Source organism: Typha latifolia, chromosome 9 (assembly GCF_019914945.1).
Source record: "Typha latifolia isolate L0001 chromosome 9, TyphaL0001v2, whole genome shotgun sequence".
Lineage (NCBI taxonomy): Eukaryota > Viridiplantae > Streptophyta > Magnoliopsida > Poales > Typhaceae > Typha > Typha latifolia.
In genome coordinates, this window is record NC_133094.1 from 8166222 (window position 1) to 8191587 (window position 25366).

General features: G+C 39.3%; 1 protein-coding gene across 1 annotated transcript; it reads left to right on the forward strand.

Annotated features, from left to right (window-relative positions):
• Positions 1-16191: 16191 nt before the first annotated feature.
• LOC140795534 (cysteine protease XCP1-like) lies at positions 16192-19178 on the forward strand. The gene is made up of 4 exons (XM_073148166.1): positions 16192-16686; positions 16970-17205; positions 18144-18284; positions 18808-19178. Exons 1-4 carry the CDS (start codon positions 16227-16229, stop codon positions 19030-19032), a joined length of 1062 nt encoding a protein of 353 aa, XP_073004267.1. The 5' UTR covers positions 16192-16226; the 3' UTR covers positions 19033-19178.
• The last annotated feature ends 6188 nt before the right edge of the window (positions 19179-25366 follow it).

A 25366-nucleotide genomic window follows, 5' to 3' on the forward strand; every position in this document is an offset into this window, starting at 1 on the left:
TTGCTGGTACTGTGTTAATCAAAGGGGAACGTTGGAAGGGCAATATGATGCCTCATGCGAAACTAACATTAGTGGCTCGCATGCTTCACCTGCTTTGTCTGTACAACGTCACCCCCAAGACTCGCCATTCCAGTATTAGTCCTGATCGTGCCTTCCTCCTTCATTCGATGTTGTCGGGAGTTTCTGTTGATTTGGGTGCGGTGATCTACGATTCTATTCTAACAGCTGTACAGAAAGAAGCGCCCCGTGAAGGGTTGCCGTTTGGCATATTTATTACCAATTTGTGCACTCAGAGTGGGGTGCGCGTGGATGCCTTAGAACCTTCTCTTACTTCGCAAAAACCGTTGGATCAGATTACTCTTAAGCGGAGTCAAGCTCATGATCAGTCGTCTCCTCTCAAGCCGTCCTCTTCCGCCGCTGGACGTTCCAAACATCTCGATATTTCTGATGGTAGTTCGGAAGATGACTCATCTCACACTGAGGGGGAGTTACCACAGTTCTCTGACCGTTTCGATCAGCTTAACACTCAGGTGCAGGACCTCCATTCGGTCGTGAATGATTTACGAGCTGAGCTAGCACGTCTGGGGACCGTTCTCGACTCTGTCTTATTGATTCTTTGCGTGAATACCTATGAACTTTGTTTGCTTGAGTACTTGTGAACTGCTTGCTTGATAACTTGTGTTTGGATTGTTATTCATTTCAAGTTATTTTCACTTGATCTTGGTTTGGTATATTTTTATTTGCAGGGATTGATGTGCTAAAAGTACTAGACTTGTTGAATGCTCATTTTGAATTCTTTGTAATATGTTGTAATCTAGATGTTTTGTCACAAATTGTCAAAGGGGGAGATTGTTAGGTTTTTAATTATTGGCAATTGTGTACAAAATATTCTAAGTGTATTTTTACATGTATATGAGCTTTATACAAGTCAAGAATATCTCTAGTGTGAAGAATTGCAAAATTATTAAAAAAAGTCGTTGAGTTCACACCGCGTTCACAAACGCGTTCGAATGCGATGCGTTCACAAACGTGTTCGAACGCGGGTAATTGCATTCACACAGACCGAGAGCTGCGTTCACAAACGCTTTCGAACACGGGTACTTGCGTTCACACAGACCGAGAGCTGTGTTCACAAACGCGTTCGAACGCGGGTACTTGCATTCACACAGACCGAGAGCTGCGTTCACAAATGCGTTCGAACGTGGGTACTTGCATTTACACAGACCGAGAGCTGCGTTCATAAACGCGTTCGAACGTGGGTACTTGCGTTCACATAGACTGAGAGCTGCGTTCACAAACGCATTCGAACGCATGTACTGTGTTCACACAGACCGAGAGCTGTGTTCACAAACGCGTTCGAACACAACCTGAAGAATTCAAGTTGTCACGTTCAAATGCACTCGGGCCCGTTCGAGCGCACCTGAGATCAAGTCATGCCGTTCGAATGCACCTGGGCCGCGTTCGAACGCACCAACGAAGTTTGAAAATTTTGGACTTTCGTGAGTACGGATAAGACTTGGATTTGGCTCTATCTTGGAGATCATATATAAGGATTGTGATGCCCTATCTCTAGGGAGGTTGAAAAAGCATTATTGAAGGAGACTTCTTGAGGCTACATCGGTTCTTCAACTATCTAGGTTCCACTCATCTACAAAACTTAATCTTTCGTCTTAAGGGCTATCTAGACGAAAGATCAATCTCGAGGGTTACTGAGGTTGGACTTCAATCACGAGAAGCAATGAATCATGGGTTCTAGCGAGCAAGAGTGAGAGGAACAAAGTCGTTTGGATCGACGGGTTGTTTTGTAAGTCAGTCTTGTAACTGCTACTATTCTAGTGATTAGTTTTGATCCGAGTTGGTTTTTTCCCGTTTGAGTTTTTCCACGTTAAAATCTTGGCGCTCATCTCTGCTTTCGTTCTTAATATTTCTACGGACTTTTAGTTAAGCGAACAAGTGATATCATTGCCTAGTATTTAGATACATACTTGTGTTTAGGGATTTTTCATAGTATATAATAAATTGTTAAAATTACTTAAAATGCATATATTATGAATATTAGTACATAAATCTAATAATTATAATTTACAAAACTATCTATTAATCTAATAGAAATATAAATAAATAAATATAAGTATTACCTATATCTATGTGTAATAGTTTATAACATAATTAATCATTAACTATACTAATTATAATGAATAATAATCATATTGAAGAATATATATCACTATTAAAATAATAATATCTAAATAATCTATTTGCACTAAGTAAGAAAGAAATATCTAAGTAAATAACATAAATAAATAAAATTAAAAAAACTTTAAAAGAAACACTGCTACAATGCTAGGCTGAAAGAGAATGAGGAGGAGAAGAAAAAAGGAAGAAGAAAGAAGAAAGAAGAAGGAGAAGAGAAGAGAAGAAGAAAGGAAAAGAAGGGAGGAGGAGGACCGGCACCAACGGGGAGGGCACTGGTCGCTGGTGGCCAGCCCGGCGGCAGCCTCTCGCCGGCGGCTCGGCTCCGACAAGCCTGAGCCCATGTGCAAGAAAGAGAGAGGGCGAGAGAGAGAGCGAGAGAGAGAGGAGAGAGAGAGGAGAGAGAGAGGAAGTAAGGAGAAGAGCTCACCTCGGCAGTGACGACGGCGGTGGTAGGCCGACGTCGGCAAGAGGGGGGAGAGAGAGAGAGGCGGTGCGGACGTCGGCGCTTCGGCTGCTGTGCCAACAGGCCCACTAGAGCTAGATGGCTGGCCGGAGGCTGGGCGTTGCCCTGCGCCACCCCAACATGGCATGAGGTCGGCCACATTGTGGTCGGCCACGTCGTGCCATGCAAATATATATATTTAGGGATAGGTTGTTATATCTAAACTCCTATATCACCCTTTTTTTAGTTTTTTAAGTCTAAATATTCATGTCCAATCTACCATGAGGCACTTGAATCCACCATTTCTTTATCAGAGTATCAAAATTAATTTCATCGAACAATAAGTGTATTAATTTACAGAAAGAACACCTCAGCCTCCTTTCTCCCATATCCACTAATTGAGGTATATGATCCTAACAAATTCTTAGTAGGGATTTCACAATAACTAGAGAAAATCCACTCTCTCAATTAGTTGTGATAAAAATTCCATCCAGAAGAGCCAATACAGACTCATCTCTTGTGTTGGACCAAGAGTATTTCCTCCATCGAATGCCTGCAGGCATTCACATCGACAGGGAACACAATTTGTGTGTTCGAAAGAACAGACCCCGTTCGAACGTCCGCGTGCGAACGCCTACATACGTTCGCATCGGCAGAGAACACGGAATGTGCATTCGAACGCACTCAACCCTGTTCAAACACGATTAGCTAGAACTCATTGTTTCTACGATTATTATCTGTCATTTTTGGCTTGTTTGGTTAGCTTTTTAAGGTGTGGATGGCAAACAAAAATATTATGATGAATGAATATTGAATTCTATCCCCTTCCCTTCCTCTCCACCCTAATATACCTTCTCATTCGTTCAAGCCCTAGCCGTGCACCATCTCGACGTCAGTGATCCTCTAACCTCCCTCGTTTATCGAGTCCTCCCTCCTCCTTAGAATCTCGACCCCTTCTCCCCTAAACACCACAATCCATCCACCCTATCGCCATTATCATCCCTTACCTCATCATCACCACCACCCATCACTTCCACCATCACCCCCACTTCTACTTATTTTCTTCCTAGTTGTAGTCATAATGCGCGAGGGGCGTAAATACCTAAAACGTAGATCATAAAATTACAGATTGACCATCATTAGTTTCGTAATTTTCTATCTATAGTAGAATATCTAGTGAATAGTTTTCCCCGACTGCGCGGGCTTTTTTTCTGTATTCGATCCAGATCGGGAAACAGACGTATGGACCAAAACAAGTGGTATTAGAGCCACTATTGCTTGTCCATTATGCCAAGCACCAGATCCATGGCAATGAGACCCAATGAAAGCACCTCCGCGAAGAGAGAGGCCACGAAGATTATCAGATCGGATGCCAACCCTAACTCATTGATCGAAATGTCTCCAACGACCTCTACGGTCAACTCAGATATGATCAAGATGTTTGCGAACATGATGGAGACACAACGAGCCATGCAAGCATTAATAGAAGCCATGACTCAAGTCCTCTTAGGTGCACCATGGGGTACGATGGCGATTGAGTTCCCTACTCGAGCCTGGCCTGCACCACCAAGGGACCCACATTTTTGCCAAGGGATGCCGCCTCCACCATTCCGTACTAGGTGGGAGGAAGATCATGAAGATCCCATGGGTGGTCATGCTAGGAGGCCCTTGCTGCCCATGCTAGTCAAAAGGCGCAATGTACCACCGTCGATCTTTCACTGCGACATACCGTCATCGGTTAATCACCACGACTGAGTACCGGATCCATCACTCCACAATGACGATGACAAGTGGGCAGATTACGAAGAACCAGCGACCTCACGACACCATCCTAGGGATGTTGGATTCAACTCAAGAGAAAGGAGGCCCAACCGATATGAAGAAGAAAAACGAGGCGTCCGTGCAAGGACTGTTCGTCTCAACTTCCCACCCTTCAATGGAGGAGACCCACTCGATTGGGTTTATTGAGTAGAGCAATTCTTTGAGTATCAAAAAACATCTAATGCACAAAAGGTATTGTTGGCATCTTTCCATTTTGAAGACACCGCCATCCGATAGTACTAGGCCACGAATCGAGCTCAACCCTATCGATTATAGGAGGAGTTCGCTGACGCTATTTGCGTTCGATTTGGACCCTCCAATTATGAGGATTTCCAGGCTGCTCTTACCAAGCTAACTCAAAGGACTACAGTGAGAGCATATCAAGAGGAGTTCGAGAATGTTAACAAATCGAGTGCAGGGCTGGTCGGACACCTTCATTAGTAGCCTTCAGCGGGACATTCAAGCCGAAGTGAAGGCCGCCCAACCAACCACATTGTTGGAGGCTTTTGCAATAGCTCAATTGATGGAAGAGAAGCTTCGAGAGCTGCGGATAGCGGCAAAAGGGGCCTGGAGCACCACGGAGTCTAGAGGAGTGCCTCAGTAATCAGCAGCCACACATCATGTATCGACACCTCCACTGAGAGCAACGGGTGCAAGAATACCTCCACGGCCACAACCAAAAGGGAGGGGACCTTCCCGAATTGCCATGAGCAGACTTACCCCAGCCCAAGTTGAAGATAGAAGAGCAAAATGGCTATGTTTTTATTATGATGAGCAATTCAATCCCGAGCACAAATGTGTCCAACCGGTGACCATGGTGATGGTGTTGGACGAAGCAGAGGATGTAGAGGAAGAGGAAATAATGGAAGCTAAACTAGAGGATGTGACGGAAGACCAAGAAGCATTGGAGGGCAGCGAGGAGATCCACATCGAGTGTATCCATGCATGCCTACATCGGCGCCAATGAAGAATCAAATGGTGAGGATCCTCATCGACACCAGGAGCACCCACAACTTCATAGACGAGCGTGTGGTCAAGAAGATAGAGATGGCTATAGAAGCTACTTTGGGATTCGATGTAGCATTGGGAGATTGCACAACTCTCCGGGCAAACAGCGTATGCCAAGGGGTTCTTTTGAAGATTCAGGGCAATTCCTTTACCTTGGATCTTCACCCATTAGCCTTACAAGGGGCTGACATTGTATTGGGGATCCAATGGATACAAAGTTTAGGCCCGGTGACCTTTGACTTCTTAGAAATATGCATGGACTTCAATTGAAGTGGCAATCGAGTGTGGTTAGATGGAATTCAACCACGGCTTAGAGCACAACTTCAACCGATGATGGGATTGCCAAAGGCCGGATGCTGTAGACTTTAGTGCAATTAATCTAGAGTCAAGTAGACTATGCAAAGGAAGAAGAACTACCCACTGATATGTCTGCCTTATTTTGAGGAGCTACACGACATGCCGCCGGCTCGACCCAAGACCGCCGCGTTGAGATTACTCTCGGAGCAAAACTGGCTAATGTGTGACTGTATCGGTACCCATTTGTACAAAAGAAGGAGATCACAAGACTTGTCAAGGAGATGCTAGACAACTGAATCATCCAACTAAGCCGAAGCTCGTACTCCTCACCAGTGCTCTTAGTGCGGAAGAAGGACGGGACATGGTGATTCTGGCTTGGAATACTCGCACTCATTGCCATCACGGTGAAGGATAGGTATCCCATACCGGTCATTGGATGAGCTCTCGGGGGCCTCTTACTTTAGCAAGTTAGACTTGCGAGTCGGCTACCACCAAATCCACATGAGGCCCGAGGATGTGCACAAGACTGCATTCCGCACACATGATGGGCATTATGAGTTTAACGTCATGCCTTTTGGACTCACTAATGCCCCCTCCAACTTCCAAGGTTTGATGAATGACGTCTTTAGGCGTTATTGAGGCGGTTTGTGCTAGTCTTCTTCGACGATATCCTTGTGTACAACCGCTTATGGAAGGAGCATCTTGTTCACCTTTGTGAAGTATTGCAGATTTTGAAGGACAATGAGTTGAAGGTGAAGGAGTCCAAATGTTTATGGGGCCAGCCGAGAGTGGAGTATCTCGGCCATATTATTTCAGCGACAGGAGTGGAGGTCGATCCCACTAAAGTGCAAAACATGGTGTAGTGGCAAATTACGGGGCTTCCTTGGATTGACGAGCTACTACCGTCGATTCGTTGCCAACTATGGTAAGATCGCAGCTTCCTTGACATCACTATTGAATAAGGGAGAGTTTCATTGGACCGAGGCGGCAATGTAGGCCTTTGAAGCGTTGAAGAAGGCAATGACCATTGCTCCAGTTTTGGCGTTACCCAATTTCATCAAATCCTTTGTGGTGGAATGCGATGCATTAGGAACTGGAATTGGAGTTGTTCTCATGCAAGAAAGAAGGCTGATGGCGTACATAAGCAAGGAATTGTCAATGAAGAACCAGATAATGTCTACCTATGAGTGAGAGATGCTAGTCATTATCCATGTTGTCACCAAATGCAGACGATACCTCATCGGTCGACGATTCATGGTGCGTACCGACCAGCGAAGTCTTACTTACTTCCTTTGGCAATGGATCCACACTCCGCCATAACAAGGATAGGTGACAAAGTTGTTGGGGTACAACTATGAATTTGTGTAGAAGAAGGGAACTAAAAATTGGGTCGTCGATGCATTATTGCGGCAACCTAAACCGGCCGACTTAGCCATGATTTCTATTCCGGTATTTCCCTTCCTTTTAGAGATTAGAGCTGCATGTGTAGAAGATCTAGAGATGAGGGAGCTCATGAAGAAGGTCGAGGAAGAACCGTCTAACTATCCCGGGTTAGAAGTGAAAGACGGTATACTACTAGACCGAGGGCGAGTATGAGTACCGGCCAAACCCAAACTACGGGTGACTTTCATTCGCCACTTCCACGATACACCTATGGCCGGGCATAAGGGGACCTTTAGAACCTATAAGAGGTTGACACAAAATTGTTTATGGGAATGGGTGAAAAAGGAGGTGCTGTCCTATGTTTGAGTATGTGAAGTTTGTCAACGCGCCAAGGCGGACTCGACCAAACAACTAGGACTACTGCAACCCCTACCCATTCTGGAGTAAACTTGGGAAGATGTGATGATAGACTTCATTTAAGGACTGTCCCAGGTCAGAGGATATACTGTGGTAATGGTGGTGTGATATACCTTGTTAGAGTTTTTTCTTATTGCATTAGATGTTTATTTTTATTAAAATAAAATTCTTGTAAGTCGTGTTCGAATGCCCTTGCAAATGCATCAAGTTCACAAAAACAGAGAACGTGAAATGCACGTTCGAACGTGATCGGGCACATTCGAACGCCTGCATCACGTTCGCATCGATAGAGAATGCTTTTTATGCGTTCGAATGAGATCTGCGGGATTCCACTAGGATTAGGGTTAATTATTGTTATTAGGGCTTATTGGTTAGCCTTTATAAATGTGTGGATAGTAGCTAAAATTATTATGCTATTGGAATATTAGTTTCTTGCCTCTCTATCTTCTCTCTACTCTAATCTCTCTCCTCCCTCTTCACCAACCTACCACCTCTACCGTTGGCAAGGTCTCTCCTAACTTCTAATCTCCCTCGTTTGTCGAGTCCTCCCTCTTCTTTGGGATCTCGACCACTTCTTCCCCTTCCTCTTTATCCCATAAACCACATCGACAATCCACCCTCATCTCCATTAACATCCATAATCTTAACATCCACTTCACCCGTCACCACCACCATCATCCACACTAAATCGTAATTTTACCCCAGTTTTAGTTCGAATCTGTGAAGAATGTAAAAATCTACATCAAGGAGTGTTGGATTGATTTCACTTGGTTTCGTAATTTTCTGACTATAGGAGAATATTTAGTGAATATTTTTCCTAAGTTGTGCAGACTGCTTCCTATAATAAATCCAAATTTTGAAGGAATTGTTCCATAACCTATCAGTGGTATCTGAGCCAAGCGAACTGCAGACCTCCATTAATGGTGGAAACAAAGAAAATGAAATCAACAAGGAGACCAATGGAGAGCACACTGACAAGGGAAGACTCAATCCACGATAACCCTAACCGTGAGGTCGATTCCTTTGGAGCGACCACGGTAGGATTGAGTCAACCAACGTCCATGGGTGTGAACATAGGCTTGGTGGAAGAACTTAGGGGCATGTTTCAAATATTGCTGCATAGAGTTGACGCAATGTAGAATGATCATAATGCTTTAAAAGAATATGCCATGAACCGATTGGCTTCGTCATCTCCTCGACAAAGATCGGTGCCTCAATAAGGACTAGCAGTGGGACCACACCGAGTCGATACCCCACAGGTCGAGGTGTGACATGTTAGTGTCAATGATCCTCTTTTATAAATAAGGAAATAAAGATGTGTTGCTTGATGGTGTTCGAACTTCACCGATTCCTACAATGCAGCCAATAATTTAGATATAAAACAAGGAAACAAATCTAGAGAAGGGGCTTTTTAAGTGCGTTCGAACACGACCAATGGAAATCCTCTAAAATTAGGATTTCATATTATTTTAGGACTTGTTGGCTACCCTCTATAAATATGTGGATGGCAACCAACTTCATATTAGAATTGGATTCTTGATTTCTTGCCTCCTATCTTCTCTCTAGACTCTTTCCTCCTCCGTCTTCACCATCCTTCCACCTCTACCATTGGCAAGGTTTCTCCTCGCTTCTAATCTCCCTCATCTGTCGAATCACCCCTCTTATTTGGGATTTTGACCCCTTCGTTCCCTTCGTCTACTTTCCTTAATCACTTCCACAATCTACCCTCATCTCCATACCCATCCATAACCCTAACATCCACTCCACCCGTCACCACCACCATCACCCACGTTATTCTGTGTTTTCATCCCTGCTATAGTTCGAATCTATGAAGGGAATAAATACAAAAGTTGTAGATTAGGAAGTTATGCATCTAACCCAATTTGTTTGGTAATTTTCTGACTACCGGAGAATATCTGACGAATATGTTTTCTCGATTGCGCAAGACGATTTCTGTAATAAATTCAAATCTTGAAGAAATCTTAGCGTAACTTATCTTTGGTTTCAGATCTTATCAAATTGGTATCAGAGCCTAATAGGGTATCTCAGAAGAAAGTAATCATACCCTGTCATATGATAAGGGTATATCAATAATAGTTGTACCCTGTCATACGCTAAGAGTACAACCATCAGCCATTACAATACTCTACCATACGCTAAGAGTATGTCCAGTACCAGTCCGGACCAGATACCGTTCTAGCCATCACATCATATCATATCACATACACATATATTTTTATGATTTCCTATATATGATAAATCATATGCATATATCTAGTACTGTAACAGATCATGTAACTCAAGAATTTAGGTGGTAAAGAAGCCAAGAGAAAAATGATGCAATACCGATTCTAACTATGTATCTAACACATGTATACTTCTGCTAGTCTATCACATGCATAACTATGATAGAGATCATCCCAACATAAAACTATAACAGTATAATCATCTTTATATATCACCAATGTATTCATATCTGAAATCAGCCTAATCAAATATATGATAAAATATGCTTGATTGAAATAATCTCTAAATAAAATTATATAATAATACTGGAGGCCAAAACATGCATGTACATAAGATATAATATATCCTAATTTGAGAAAGGTGTCTAGGGGATAATACTACCGAACAACCACTCGTTCACGTTGTTACGACAACGATCAAGTCTCGATAGCTAAGTCCACGAGGTCTTGAACTAGGGGGTCGGGATCTGAAATTATTTATATCAAATAATGTCAGTCTTTCTATTAATTAAAATTAACCTGGCTAAAAACTAATTTCTTGTTATAATCATGTACTCTTTATTACTATATTTGTTTTTTTATTTATTAACCATAATTATATTATTTAATAGTGTATTAAAAACATAATTATTTGCCTATTATTCTCTTTGATAATTAAGAAAAATAAGAACTAAGTTATTGTAATTAATTACGCAGGAATATATGTACATAACCCTAATAATTATTATTACTTACCTAGGATTAATATAATAATTTATGTTGTAGGTATTTTATTAAACATGATATAATTCAATTTATTTCCTAACTATGGCGTAATTAGATTTAATTAATTTATATAAATTAAATACATTAGATTAACTAAACTAATTAAATAATTAATAACATATTCAAATATCATTAAAATAGTATCAATAATATGCATATATATATATATATTATATACAGTGTTGGGCTCAGCCCAGCACCTTGATTTTGCAGGTTCTGGGCCGAGCCCAGCAACTTGCACCGAGAGGAGAAAGAAGGGAAGGAGAAGAAGAAGAAGAAGAAGAGGAAGAAAAGAGAAAGAAGAAAGAAGAATGAAGAAGAAGAAAGAAGAAGAAGGTTGGGCCGCAGGGGGAGGGGTACGGCTGTTGGTGGCCACTCAGCGGCCGGCCTCTCCCTGACGGCTCAAACCTTCGGCAATCCCGAGAGGAAGCCGACAAAGAGAGAAAGAGAGAGAGAAAGAGAGAGAGAGAGAGAGAGAGAGAGAGAGAGGGAGAGAGAGAAAGAGAAGGAGGGAGGCCCACCGGCGTTAGTGGAGGTGGCAGGTGGCGGCGGCAGCCGATGGAGTGGCGACGATAGTAGATAGAGAGAGAGAGAGAAAGAGTGTTTGAGAGAGAGAGAAAGAGAGAAATGAGAGAGAGGTCAATATCAAAAGTACCAGTAGCTGACGCAGCCTCACTTGGGGTAGCATCGAAGGAGATGGAAATCTTTGGAATAGTCAAAAACCTAAACCTAAATAAAGCTCCGGGACCTGATGGACTAACAGCTAAATTCTATCAGTCCTTCTAGCCTGACATAAGGGAAAGCTTCTACCTCTTTATAAAGAATTTCTTCGCCTCAAAATGCTTGGAGGAACGGGTCAATAAAACCACTCTAGTGCTCATCCCCAAGTGCGGCACTCCAACAATGGTGAAGGACTTCAGACCAATCAGTCTATGCAACACCTTGTACAAAATCATTGCAAAGCTTCTAGCTCTCAAAATGAAGCCTCTTATTGCAAGTATCATCGCCGAAGAGTAGAGTGCTTTCGTCCCAAGAGAAGCATTGTCGACAACTAAATCATAGTGAAGGAAATCTTGCATTACCTTAGCACATCAAAGAGTATAAAGGGCTCATTCCTACTAAAAGCAAACTTGTCGAAGGTTTTTGACAGGATGGAACGGCCCTTCATAATGGAGTGCCTTAAACTGCATGGCTTCCCCGTTGACTTCATGCAAATGATACAAGCCTGCATCACCACCATGTCTTTGGCCGTAGAAGTCAATGGACGAGCCTCCGACTTCTTCTACCCTGCCAGAGGCTTGAGGCAAGGTTGTCTACTATCCCCATACCTCTTCATCATAGGGGCAAACATCCTTTCACTCCTCTTCAACAATGCAGTCTGTAAATAGCTGAAAGGAATCAAGCTAGCAGCCCAAGCACTGGTTTTCACCCACCTCCTATTTGCTGATGATTTGCTAATCTTTGGGAAAGCATCTAGAAAGGAAGCGAGCAGTGTGACCACTATCCTAAAAGCCTACTGCAAACTTTCAGGTCAAGAATTTAACGTCAACAAGTCTGTAGTGCATTTTGAGAAAACCACTACATAGGTAAACCGCTAGGAGGTGCTTACCATCCTTGAAGCTAGACAACTAAATGAGGGGAAGTTCTACCTAGAAAGCCCTCTAACCCTTGCAAAGCCAAATAAACAAAGATTTCAATTCCTCATGGACAAAATTTATAACAAGCTAGCCATGTGGAAAGGGAAACTACTCTCGCAGTCGGCCGGACCAGTTCTGATTAAAGCTGTCTTGAGCTCCTTACTAGTTTATTTCATGGCGACATCCCTACTCCCTCTCAAGGTCATAAATCAAATCATGGTGGCCATGAGGGACCTTTGGTGGGGAGTAGAGGAAGGAAATTACAAGCTATACCTTACAAGCTAGTGAAATTTGTGTAAGCCAACCTTGCAAGGAGGTCTAAACCTCAAACACCCTCAATACATCAATTAAGCTTTAATACTCAAGCTCACCTGGAGCATTGCAAGCAACCAAACTCGACCTGGGCCTAAGCACTCCAAGCTAAGTATTTTGCATCCTTATCTTTGTGGCAAGCAAAGACAAGGAAAAGCTACACCTCGACATGGAGCGCTATTTGCAAGATGAAGGACACCCTAAGAGAGAACTGCATAATACTAATAGGCAGCGACTCCACCTCCAGCATCACATAAGATCCATGGCTTCTAGGCATGTTCTGGGCTCAATACAACCCCCTTGCCGAAGTAACGAAAGTAAAAGACTTAATGCTCAACAACAGCTGGAACAAGCCTCTCATCAAATGAATCTTCCCCCCTCATGCTGCCCGATACATCACAAATTTATTCCTAAGCCTAGATTCAATGACTCAAAACGACACCCTGGCATGACTCCAGCAAAGTCAGGTATTTTCTTAGTCAAGTCGGCCTACAAACACCACACTAGAAGTCTTTGGGAATGCAGCTCATCGTCAACAAGATCAACAAAGTTGTGGAAGATCATCTAGTAGAAGAATGCCGTGGAACCAAGAATCAAAGTCTTTCTCTAGAAATGCTTCACTAGTGCCCTCCCCCTTCGTTCCACTCTAAAGAAAAGGATTTCAAAGCTTGATGATGTCTGCTACCTCTACAAAATCTAGGTGGAAACCCTAGACCACCTTTTAATGGAATGTCATTTCGCTAGAGCAACCTAGTTCCACAGCCTATTTGGACTTAGATTAGACCAAAGCTCAAGTACATCCTTTGAAGAATGGTCAACTCAACTCAGCATGGAACTCTCACCTGAGGAATCTACTACCTTTTTTAGATTAGTTTGGGAGATCTAAAAGGCCCCGCTGTAGGGCTATATTCTATGGCAAACATCCTAATTCAGCAACAATCTGGACAAAAGCAAGTTGTGGGCATACCCCATCAAATATCCTTGAGACGACAACTCCCATTGATCAAGCCTTAGGCAAGGAAGCGAACCCGCAACAAGCAAAAAATGCTCTGATGTACTAGACTAATGCCTCCTAGGAGGGATACAATTCGGGGTGCCGGGGTCTATATCACTTGCCCGGGGAAGAAGATAAGGCTGGGACAGACTTTAGTCCTATCAACTTGTGAAAGTATATTGCATTGTGAACTCTATGCCATACTTGAGGGCATTAAACTCCTATCAAAAGCTCAAGCAGACATGGACAAATGGTTGTTTAGTGATAGTCAAGTGGCAGTGCACTTAATTACGGGTAAATCAAAGTACCAAGACTGGTCAACACAACACCTTCTCATGGACTGTAGTAGTTGGCTAGCTCAAAACCCATCGATTAGGATCTGTTATACTAGTCATAAAAATAACCTAGTAGCTCATTAGCTAGCCCGACACGCAGTCTGCTCAAATGCGACAGCGGTTTGGGCAGGCTCAGTTCTGAAAGATATATGTAACACGTCTTCTAAATGAATGAATTGGTCTACGAACTTTCCTTCAAAAAGAAAAACTCCTAAGTCTATCTCTCTAATTCGCATCACCTCTTCCATCCTTTGAGATAAGGGGTGGTCCGCCAAATACATTCTCAAATACAACTCTTGCTCTCCATTCATGCTTTCATACCCACATATATATCATGGCTACTTTTGGATTTTGACCTAAAATCCTTCCCTTTGTCATCGCCATACCATATATTTCTATAGTTTGAATCATTTTATCTCATTTATTTGAAGTCCAAAGCATTACCCAAGTCGATCCCACTAATAGAGAACTCTCTCCTTCATCATTTGCATCTTGCATGCTGCTCCTTGATGCCCAAATTTTTAATACTAATAACAAATAACACTATTATGATAGATCATTGCCTAGTGACCACAATCCCTACATCAAAAGCACTCTTGTGATCTCTGATTACCTTCTTCAGAAGATTGAACCCTAAGGTTTGTAGCAGAAGACGAAGGAATGATACTTAGGTGATCCACCTAGTAAGATCTCTTTGTATAGAGGCTTACTATTCTTCCCCTCCCTTTCAATTCCAGCTCTACTCTCCATAATTAGGTGCCTCACCTCCCCAAACAAACCAATCTCGAAGATTCCACTAGGGTGACATTAATATGCTCTTTTCCCAAGGATATCCTACTACTTCGATCTCCAATCTTAATTGATATAGTTTGGATCGAACAATCTATGGGGCTCTGTAATTTAATCTCTGGCTTTTAACTCCTTAAATAGAGGTTAGGAATATCCTTCATTCGTGTTAGGATAAATCACCAAAGGAATCTTTGTATTTGTTTATGATTCATAACTTTTCTATATTGTCCTGCGCATATGGTTTAGACACCACTTATCTCGTCCGAATGCCACTTAAGTTTTCTTAAGTAAATTATTCTGACTGTTAGGATGCTCTTGACCCTATTCGGATGCGATTCTAAAACCTAAGCCTTAAATATTTTTCTTCTTCTTTTGACTTGATTTTTGGCATTATCTCATCTTCTATAAGCTATGTGACTTGATTATGCATGTAAATCTAATTTGTATAATTAAAATAAATATTTTGTTTAAGAATTTGTCATTATAAAAATAATTTCACTTAGACCCTTTAAACTATCACTATTTTTTGCATACATTTTCTATTTTTTCTTTTACCACATACACCCCTTGATCTAAAAAGTTTGGTTTAGAGGTCCATATAGTTTTTTTTTCTTAATTCAAAGAGGTATATATGGGTAATAAAAAAGTTCAGAGAGTGTCCGTGAAACAGAATAATATTTAAGAGGGTCTAAGTTGAATTATTTCCTTATAAAAATATTGCTCTTGCACTCTATTTGAAGCCGCATAATCTTTACATGTGAAAATGAAGAAACGTAAATGTAGATCACTATCTTCACCTTTGATAACTTGAACCAAACTAAGACAATCGGCCTGAGGATGATGTTCATCACTGTGAAGCAGAGTATAATCTTAGTCGTACAATTGAGAGCAATGGCTTCAGAGTACACAGGGGACACCAGTAAGCCTCCACCCAACTAAGATTTCTAGTAGGTCCATGAATTATGACCCTTGTGCCTGCAGCCACACCCTCTACATCGTAAGCACCATAAGTATGGACGGTGATCCAATTTGGAGGTGGAGGCTCTCAGCGCAACCACACAACTTCTTATGATGCAGCAGCCATGTCCAGGCGTGCTCACAAGAAATTAAATTATTTCCTCTTTCTATATAGCCCATTAGCAATTTGAGCCTTGATAAATGTAAAGTCTTGTTGAACAAATTAAACTAGTAATGACCATAAAAATTATAAATCCTTCCACCAAACATAGCGTAATGCCAGTGCTTACCCTAGCACATGTACATAAAATTAGAACCCAGCTATAAAATACATTCATCCCATGTATGATAGTGTTACATGTGCCAAATCCCAATTGTTATGATTCATATCCCTTTACTCAATATAATAGTACATCTAAATTCCAACATGACTGAGCTCTTCTGAAAACGTACTCCCAATGGCCTCTGGCATGCTTAAGAGTAAAGCCTTAATTGATAACTTCTTGAAGCTTGAGTATCCTTGAAAGCAAAACTGCAACAGACTTTGCTTGGAAGCTACGACACAAACCTTTATATATTTGCCCATACTAGATCCATCTCTCTCACACATCTCCTACCAATAGCTTGATGGCCTTCTCTCCCATGAAGTTCTCCCTTCTCTTCCTCTTCGTCTGCCTCACTGCATTCTCATGTCTCGCGCGAGATTTCTCCATCATCGGCTACTCCGAGGACGACTTGAGCTCCCGCGACAAGCTGATCGAGCTCTTCGAGTCATGGATGTCGAAACATGGAAAGTCTTACGCCGGCTTCGAGGAGAAGCTTAGGAGGTTCGAGGTGTTCAAGGACAACCTCATGCACATTGATGAGACGAACAAGAAAACAAGCAGCTATTGGCTTGGATTGAACGAGTTTGCCGACTTGAGCCATGAGGAGTTCAAGGAGATGTATCTCGGAATTAAGGGGGGCTTGCCAAGGAGGAGGGATGTCAGTTCGACGTTTAAGTATCAGGATGTGGTGGATATACCCAAGTCGGTGGATTGGAGGAAAAACGGCGCAGTGACCAATGTGAAGAACCAAGGCCAGTGTGGTAAGCAAAGACTCATCTCCTTCGGTAAACTAACTGAAGGTCATTTTATGCATCTATTGTTAATTTAGCTAAATTAATATTAGGGTATTTTTGAGATCAAAACACTCTCATATGGTAGGGTTTTTCCACAGGAAGCGTAGTGAATTTAATCCATGCACCTGATAATTACTCTCCTTGTTTACACCAAGCTACTCCTCCTATGCCACCTTATCAAAAGATTTAAAATCCATTGAAGGCTTTGCATGATGCTCCAAGAAAATGAATCAAACTGCCATGCATGCAGGTAGCTGCTGGGCATTCTCGACGGTAGCGGCGGTGGAAGGCATAAACAAGATCGTGACGGGGAACTTGACATCACTCTCCGAGCAGGAGCTCATCGACTGCGACAAAACATTCAACAATGGCTGCAATGGTGGGCTGATGGACTACGCCTTCTCCTTCATCGTCTCCAATGGTGGGCTTCACACTGAAGAGGACTACCCTTACCTCATGGAGGAAGGCACTTGTGAGCAGAAGAGGGTAAGTGTATGCATACACTTATATAAGTTGCAATGCAAATATGCTATATATAATAGTAGATATCCGAGCCAAAGCTCAATTTACAATTCAATTTCAACTATGGGAAATTTATCAAAAGCAGTCTACTTTACATTTATTATCATTCAATATCTATCATATGCATATTTATATTTTACTTTTAGTACCTCAAAAGCACTCCAAAAGTTGGTTTTTCTTATCTATGGATATGAGTTTAACTAAATATAGATGCAAAATGACTTTAATATTATTGTGTAAGTTTTGTTAAAGGCAAAAATAAAAAAGGAATTAAAATTTAAGGTCAAATGAAATGGTTTACTCTGGATGTCTTTGAGATATTTAAAGTAAAATATAAGAGTTGAGCAAGACTACAATATAGGAATGATAATAAAGGAAAAAATGTAGTTAGTTTTTAATAAATTTTAGAATGAAAGCATAGCTAAAATCTCAAAATATCATAATTGCCAATAGTTGGGCTCCAAGATTTTCTTTTTGCTAAAATGGTTGACTTTAAAGGAATACTCCTGAAATATTCCTTGCAGGTAAACCGTTAAAGTTAGCCAACATGTGTAAATTTTACCAAATTACTCTTTTTCATAGTGTTTGTAATATTAAATATGTCACTAAATTTTATAAAACATAAAAGATACCTTGATCACTGTTAGCAATAGATAGTTTTTTAGTATTTCAAGCGATTTATATTGAAGTAAAATGATCAATTTACCAGTTAATCAAGTTTTAACTGTAAATATTTACGGTTAACTGGCGAAATGATAATTTTAGAGTAGTCTTCTGATTTTCAATGCAATTTCGATATGATGTAATGAACAATTATGATATTTGAAAAGCTTTTTATGCTAGTTAGGTGAAGAATCAATGTAAGAATACTTACCCTATATATCTTTGGCTTAACACTGTAGGCTGAAGTTGATGTGGTTACCATCAGTGGTTATGAGGATGTACCAAAGAACAATGAAGAGAGTCTCCTGAAGGCACTTGCACACCAGCCTGTGAGTGTTGCCATTGAAGCTTCTGGTAGAAACTTCCAGTTCTACAGCGGGGTTAGTCTTTGCCTCTTCTCTTCAATTTTGTTATAGGACTGAATGCAATTGGCCCAGTAAAATCTAGTTGACAAATTTCTGCTTTCATATACTTAAACCTAAATATTAGTTCAAAAAAGGTTAAATAATACCTAAATATTAGCTAAAAATAGCTAAGTAATGGAAGAAATATAATTGTATTGCTTTTATAGATATTTTTAGTTTTTAGAATTATTTAAAATTATAATTATATTATTTAAATATTTCTAGATAAACTAGCAATCCGCTGAGTCATCTACTAGTTGAACCAATAACCTAATGATCCAATCTCTAACTGGGTCAATTTCCAATTCTGATAACTATGTTGAGAGTTATGAATGCAAAAACAAGTGGTTTGGATGGTATAGATATAAATATTAACTTTTTAGAGGGGTAGACACACAAATAAGAGATTTTAAAAGGTTATACATGAAAAATAAATAAATAAAATAAAGCCCCTCCTCTTGTCTCTCTTTGTGTTGCTAACTAGCTAATTGGGTTTTAGGGTGTTTTTGATGGACCGTGTGGGAGTGATCTTGATCATGGGGTTGCAGCCATTGGGTATGGATCATCATCATCCAAGGGGCAGGACTACATCATTGTAAAGAACTCATGGGGTCCAAGATGGGGTGAGAAGGGGTACATCAGGATGAAGAGAAGCACCGGTAAACCTCAAGGTCTCTGTGGCATAAACAAGATGGCTTCTTATCCAGTCAAGAACAACAAGTGAACTGCTTCTCAAATGTGATGATGCAATGGAGACGATCCAATGATGTTATTTTCCTTTTCGCTTTTCTAATTCCCTTTTCGACTTAAATCACAAAAGAATGTAATCTTTTGGCTTTATTCTGAATAAAAATGGGAACTCGTAAACAACAAGGGATTAAATAAGTGTAGGGGTAAAAATGGATCAGATAGTGTTCAATCATATCCGGATTCATATTGTTTTTATCTAGATATGGATTCATATACGGATATTGGACGGGTAACAAAATTTAAAATCAGATTTTAACTAAACGAATACGAATAATTTTTAGATAGAAGATCGAAAATTGATGTTTATCGAATTTTAGATAAATTATAATCTTTTATTTAAAGATAATTACTACAAAAATATTAAGAGTTTCAAAAAAAAAATTCTTGCATGTCAAACACATATAAAATTAGCAAAATTAATATCTACAAATAATATAGAACACATCATTAGTAACAATATTGATATTCACTATTTAAATAAATAAACTAAAAATTATAAATCATTCAAAAAATATGCGGGTAAACGGATATCCAATATTCGTATCCAAATCTGAAAAATTATATCCGACCTATATCCGAATCCGTATCCGAGTTTTCTTGTAAAAATCCTATTCGTATCTGAATTTATATCTGGATTGGATAGGAATTTTTCTCTGAATCGAGTCAGATAGCATGTAAGGTCAAAGTTAATTTGAACTTATCCAAAAAACTTATACCTAGACGGATTTCAATTGATTTCTTTTTGATAGAATTTAAAAATTTTATTTGAAGATGAATGACCTTATTTGAAAAAAAAAAGAATTAAAATGAAATCCATCTGATTTCATTTTGTGGAATTATGTAAGAATTAATTCCATTATTTTTAATTTTCCTATTTACTTTTTGGCATTAATAAGAATGTAACAAAATAAGGGTTATTTTTATGATTTGGATCCCTTGAGGGCATGTTTGGTTCGATGAGGAGTGAAAGTTTCTAGTGAAGTTACTATTACAAATTAGATTTGGAATGAACTAGATGTAAGAAAATTATAAAAATTTACATAGTAGCGTCACAAGAGAGAATTTTAATAGCTTTAGTTTCACATCAATTGGATGTCTAGATGAAAAGATATAATTAAAACAGTAGAGCAAGTTCGGAATAGGGTAGAATAGTAAATATCTGATGTTGCGGTGGTCGTCGAAGGGTAGCGGACAACCAAAGGTGGTGGCGGACGACCATATAGTAGGGTGGCTGCTGGAGAAAGTGGTGGTTAGGGTTTGGGTGCTTAGAAAGATTCTACGGTTACAGTCTACTCTTATGAAGATAAAGACGATCTAATAGCTAGGGTAAAATTGATAAATGCAATAATAAGAAAATAACTAAACTCAATTCATTCACAATACTTGGATTTATAAACTAAGAAGCTCAGCTCCTCTATATATAGAGATTGGGTACAATGAGTTCTACTTGGATTTAGCCCTAAAAGCTTATACGACTCGAATTAGGACTTACTTTAGAGGCTTATATGACTTAATTGAATTTGTCTTAGTGGCTTGTATGACTTAATTGAACTTATCTTAGTAACTTACGTGATGGTGGTTCGGCAATAGATGATGGTGGTGGTGGTTTGCAGATGCGGATGCGATAGATTGCTATGATTGGCCTACAACTATGGTAAAAACCATATATGAGATAGAGACGGTTAAGATAAATAGACAAAGGGGAGAAGTAGGTCTGCCCTACGGGACTATGGGGATCGGCGGCAGAGAGAGATTAGAAGCTAGACGAGACCGTGCCAACGGAAGAGGTGGCACTGGTTGGTGAAGAGGGAGAAGGGAGATGTAGAGGCCTGCGGCCTAGTTGAGAGAGATTTTAGGGCAAAAGCTAATTAATCTTTCATTCCAAGCATGCCTAAGATACAAGCCATAAGGCCCTATTTATAGAGATTAAATCAAAAAGTCTAAAACAAATTTAACTAAACAAGTCTTCCTTATCTTCTTGGATTAATCCTTCGATTTGTCAGAGATATTTCCAAATCTGGAGAAGTCATAAATATAAAAGTTGTAGATCTAGAGGTTGGCAATGTTATCCAATTAGTTTGATATTATTCGGATATTTGTAAAATATTCTGAGAATATTTTTCCAAAACTGCGCATGAACTTAGCTAATTAAATAAAATCCTAACTTGCTAAGACTCTAACTAAACCAAATAACCAAATAAGATAATTAGACTCAATCCATTGAGCTTAATCTCCCTTTGATGTGATCTGATCTGACCCGGTTCGCATCAAAGATATAGTCTCAAAATAATCTCTAGGATTATTTTTAAGTAAAACGGTAAATAAATGAATAGCTTCAATTTCTTTTTCATTTTAAAATTTACCATTTTTTCCAATTTTGAAATCTATTGAATATTAATCATACCGAGTCCAAATTTTTTTTTAATTCTAATTGTGAAACATCCCCAACCAGCCATGTGCTTCCCACGTAAGGTTGCCCTCATATAAGATTTACATGAAGATCAAGATGGCTACATACAATCAATACTAAATAAGACAAAAATAATAGAAATGAAAAAGGGGCTCAACAAGTCCATTTATAATACAACAATATGGGTAGAGTTCCTGAATTCAAGAATATATGCCTTTTAAAAGATATAATAAGAAGAAAACATAAACCCCTAACAAAATAAGACAAGATAAGAAAGTAAAATATATCTAACGTCCTACTAAGTGATACTTCTACAGAGCTTCCGTTATGATGATAATTAATCTGTAATATATGTCAAATATAGCTGAGCCTAATGGTTAACAAGTGGGACTATCACTACTAGAATAATATGGATATAATTACTGTAACGGCCCGGCTCGGCTCAGCATGGGCACGGGCACGTGCACGCCCATGTGCCCACACGGCACGCACGTTGCAAACGACAGGTCGGGCGGGCCCCGTCACGCACAGAGACACTCCTCTGCCTATATAATCATGACATCATCAAATAAAATATGCTAACATATCAATACTCACATAATCCATCACCAAATAAATCATACTATTGACCAAATAAACATGCTAACATATGAATATTCAAGTCCACAATAATATACACTATACCACTACATAATTTGGAAGGGCCCATATAGGCCACGACAAACTATCAAGATGGCCCACATAGGCCACGACAAACTATCAAGATGCAACTAAAACAATTGATACTTAAGTACACTATAATCTGACATATATTATATAAAGCATCGTCTGATACAATAAAGTACGAATATAACAAACCACGATACAACTTAATTTCTGTACAAATTATCATCTATGTCGTCTCACACCTATAGCTCACCTCATCATCCTAAAATATTTTCTCAGGATATCTCAAGTCGCTATCACGTGCCACATATCTAAGGGGTTAGAAAAAAAAATAAAGAGAATCATGAGTAAAAGGCTCAGGGAATAGACCTTATCCCGAATCAGTGATGCCAAATATAGAGTAAATCATATACTAGATATTATGAATCACATAGGAGCATTATATCATGAATGAGTATATGAATATATCTTCAATAATAATATATAAATGAAATATAGATATCATGTCATAACTGATGAAATTATATAATTCTCAATAATAATATATAAATAATCTCCCTGTCATACTATCATCATAACTCTCTTTTAAATATGACACATATGATGCATGCTGACCATGACTATGCTATAATATCAAATGCAACCACATATGATGTACATTAACCACTCGATAATCAGATATATTAGATGATAAAGAAATTATATATATTTCTCAACATCTCAGTCATCAATGTCATCTCTGAAAATCATCATCATACTAGACCACTGTGCACAATCAACACTCGATACTCGATCTCAATATCCTGCCCGTAGGCTCAAAATATACCCTACCATATGCTAAGGGTATCTCAATCATAATCATACCCTGCCATATGCTAAAGGTATATCAAAATCCATCTAGATCGAGTACCCCACTAGTTAATAGAAATCACATAAGTATAACTTGCCACACACATGCCCTAGCGAACAACAGGTGTCCGATTGTCTATGCGCACAAACTCAACTGACCTTAAACGTGGGCCACAAGATATCGTATATTAGCGACCAAAATCATCAATCCAGGCACCCTTAACCCTAGCGCTTACTCGAGTACCCACATGCCTTTTCCATTGACTTTCCTATCAATGAGATTTATGCATTTTCTTCTATATAATATATCACGTGCATATATCCAATACTATAACAAGTCATGCATATTAGAAATTTAGGTGGTAAAGAAGTCAAGAGGAAAATAATATAATGCAATCTCGAATCATACATGTATCACATGCATACTCATACTAGTCTATTATATGCATACACATGCTAAAAATCATCTCAACATAATGTCATAACAATATAATTATCTCCAACCATCTCTCTATATCACCAGCATACTCATATCCCAGATTAGTCTAATCAAAAGAATGATATAATATGCTCGACTGAAATCATCTCTAGATAAGGTCATATAATCATTCTCGAGATAATAACATGCATATACATTATATAATATATCCTAATTTGAGAAAGGTGTCTAAGGGATAAGACTACTCACATCTGATCATAAGACGCAAATCACGTATCCCTCACATCCGACAATTGAGTAATTCATCGCTAACAGGGTCCACGGGGTCTCACATAAGGAGTTCGAGATCTGGTAACATAAAGTTAGTCATTTATCCAATTGTAATCCATTCGAGTAAAATATGATGATTTATTGGGTTTTAGAATTTCTACTTATCTTTATAACTAGTTAGATTTATAAATATAAATATAAATATAAATATAAATATAAATATAGATAAAAAAATAATTATAATTAAGTTGTGGTTCTCACTCTATCTTGAGTAATTAGGGACTATGTAGTCTTAACTTTATAAAATAATAAATAAATAAAGAAGCCTAGTATTTCATTTTTACAAAATAATAGTATATAATAAATTATTAGAATTACTTAAAAAGTATATCATAAGAATAGTACATAAATCTAATAATTATAATTTACAAATCTATCTATTAATTTAATAGAGATATAAATAAATAAATATAAGTATTACCTATATCTATTTCATTTTTCAAACTGACGCTTTGGGGATTTTGGACGGTATCAATGCATTGTGTCTGTTAGACTGACTTTGAACTGAGCGTCTTTGGAACTGCTATATCTATGAGTAATATTTATAACCTAACTAATTATTAATTATAATAATTATAATTAATAATAATTATATTGAAGAATATATATTATTATTAAAATAATTAATCTCTAAATAATCTATTTGCATTAATTAAGAAAGAAATACCTAAATAAATAGCATAAATAAAATAAATAAATAAATAACACTACCACCAATGCTGGGCCGAAAGAGAAGGAGAAGCTGAGGAAGAAGAAGAAGAAGAAAGGAAGAAGAAAGAAGAGAAGAAAGAAGGAAGAAAAAGAAGAGAAAAGGAAGAGAAGAAAGAGAAGAGGTGAAGGAGGGGGGTTGCGGACCCGGGCCGGTGGGGAGGGCACTGCCTGCTGGTGGCCATTTAGCAACTAGCCTCTCGCCAGCGGCTCAGCTCCAGTGAACCCGAGCCCAAGGGCAAGAGAGAGAGAGAGGAAGACAGCGAGAGAGAGAGAGAGGAGCTCACCAGCGCTCGATGGAGGTGGTGATGATGGGTTCCAGCGGCGGCACATATTTGTGAGAGAGAGAGAGAAAATGAGAGAGAGAGAAAGAATGAGAGAGAGATTAAGAGAGGGAGAGAGGTGGTGGGGACATCGGCGGGCCCACCGAAGCTAGATGGCCCGGCCAACCAGGCCGGGCTGGCGGCTCGGGGTGCCACACCATGCCACCCCAACATGGCATGAGGCCGACCATATTGTGGCCGACCACATTGTGCCATTCAAAATGTTTTTTTTAGGGATAGATTGTTACATTTTCCTTCCCCCCTTATAAAAATTTTGACCCGAAAATTTAAATCACACTGATACTACAAGAAAATCAACATATCTAATTCCACTACCTTCTAATCAAATCGACAATGGTGTAATCTCACTTTTTCAGATTCATAACTCATAATTCATTTACTAATTTAATCATTAATTCCTAACATTATATAATCACAAGTAACTTCCATATAAGAATAAATTCCTAGATCTAAGTCAGTCAAGTATATCCATAGACATCGATAATATCACTGGCCTGTAAGAAAGAACGTACACTGATTCTGCAATATAGAAAGTGTTGTCATCTATTAATCATATCACGTT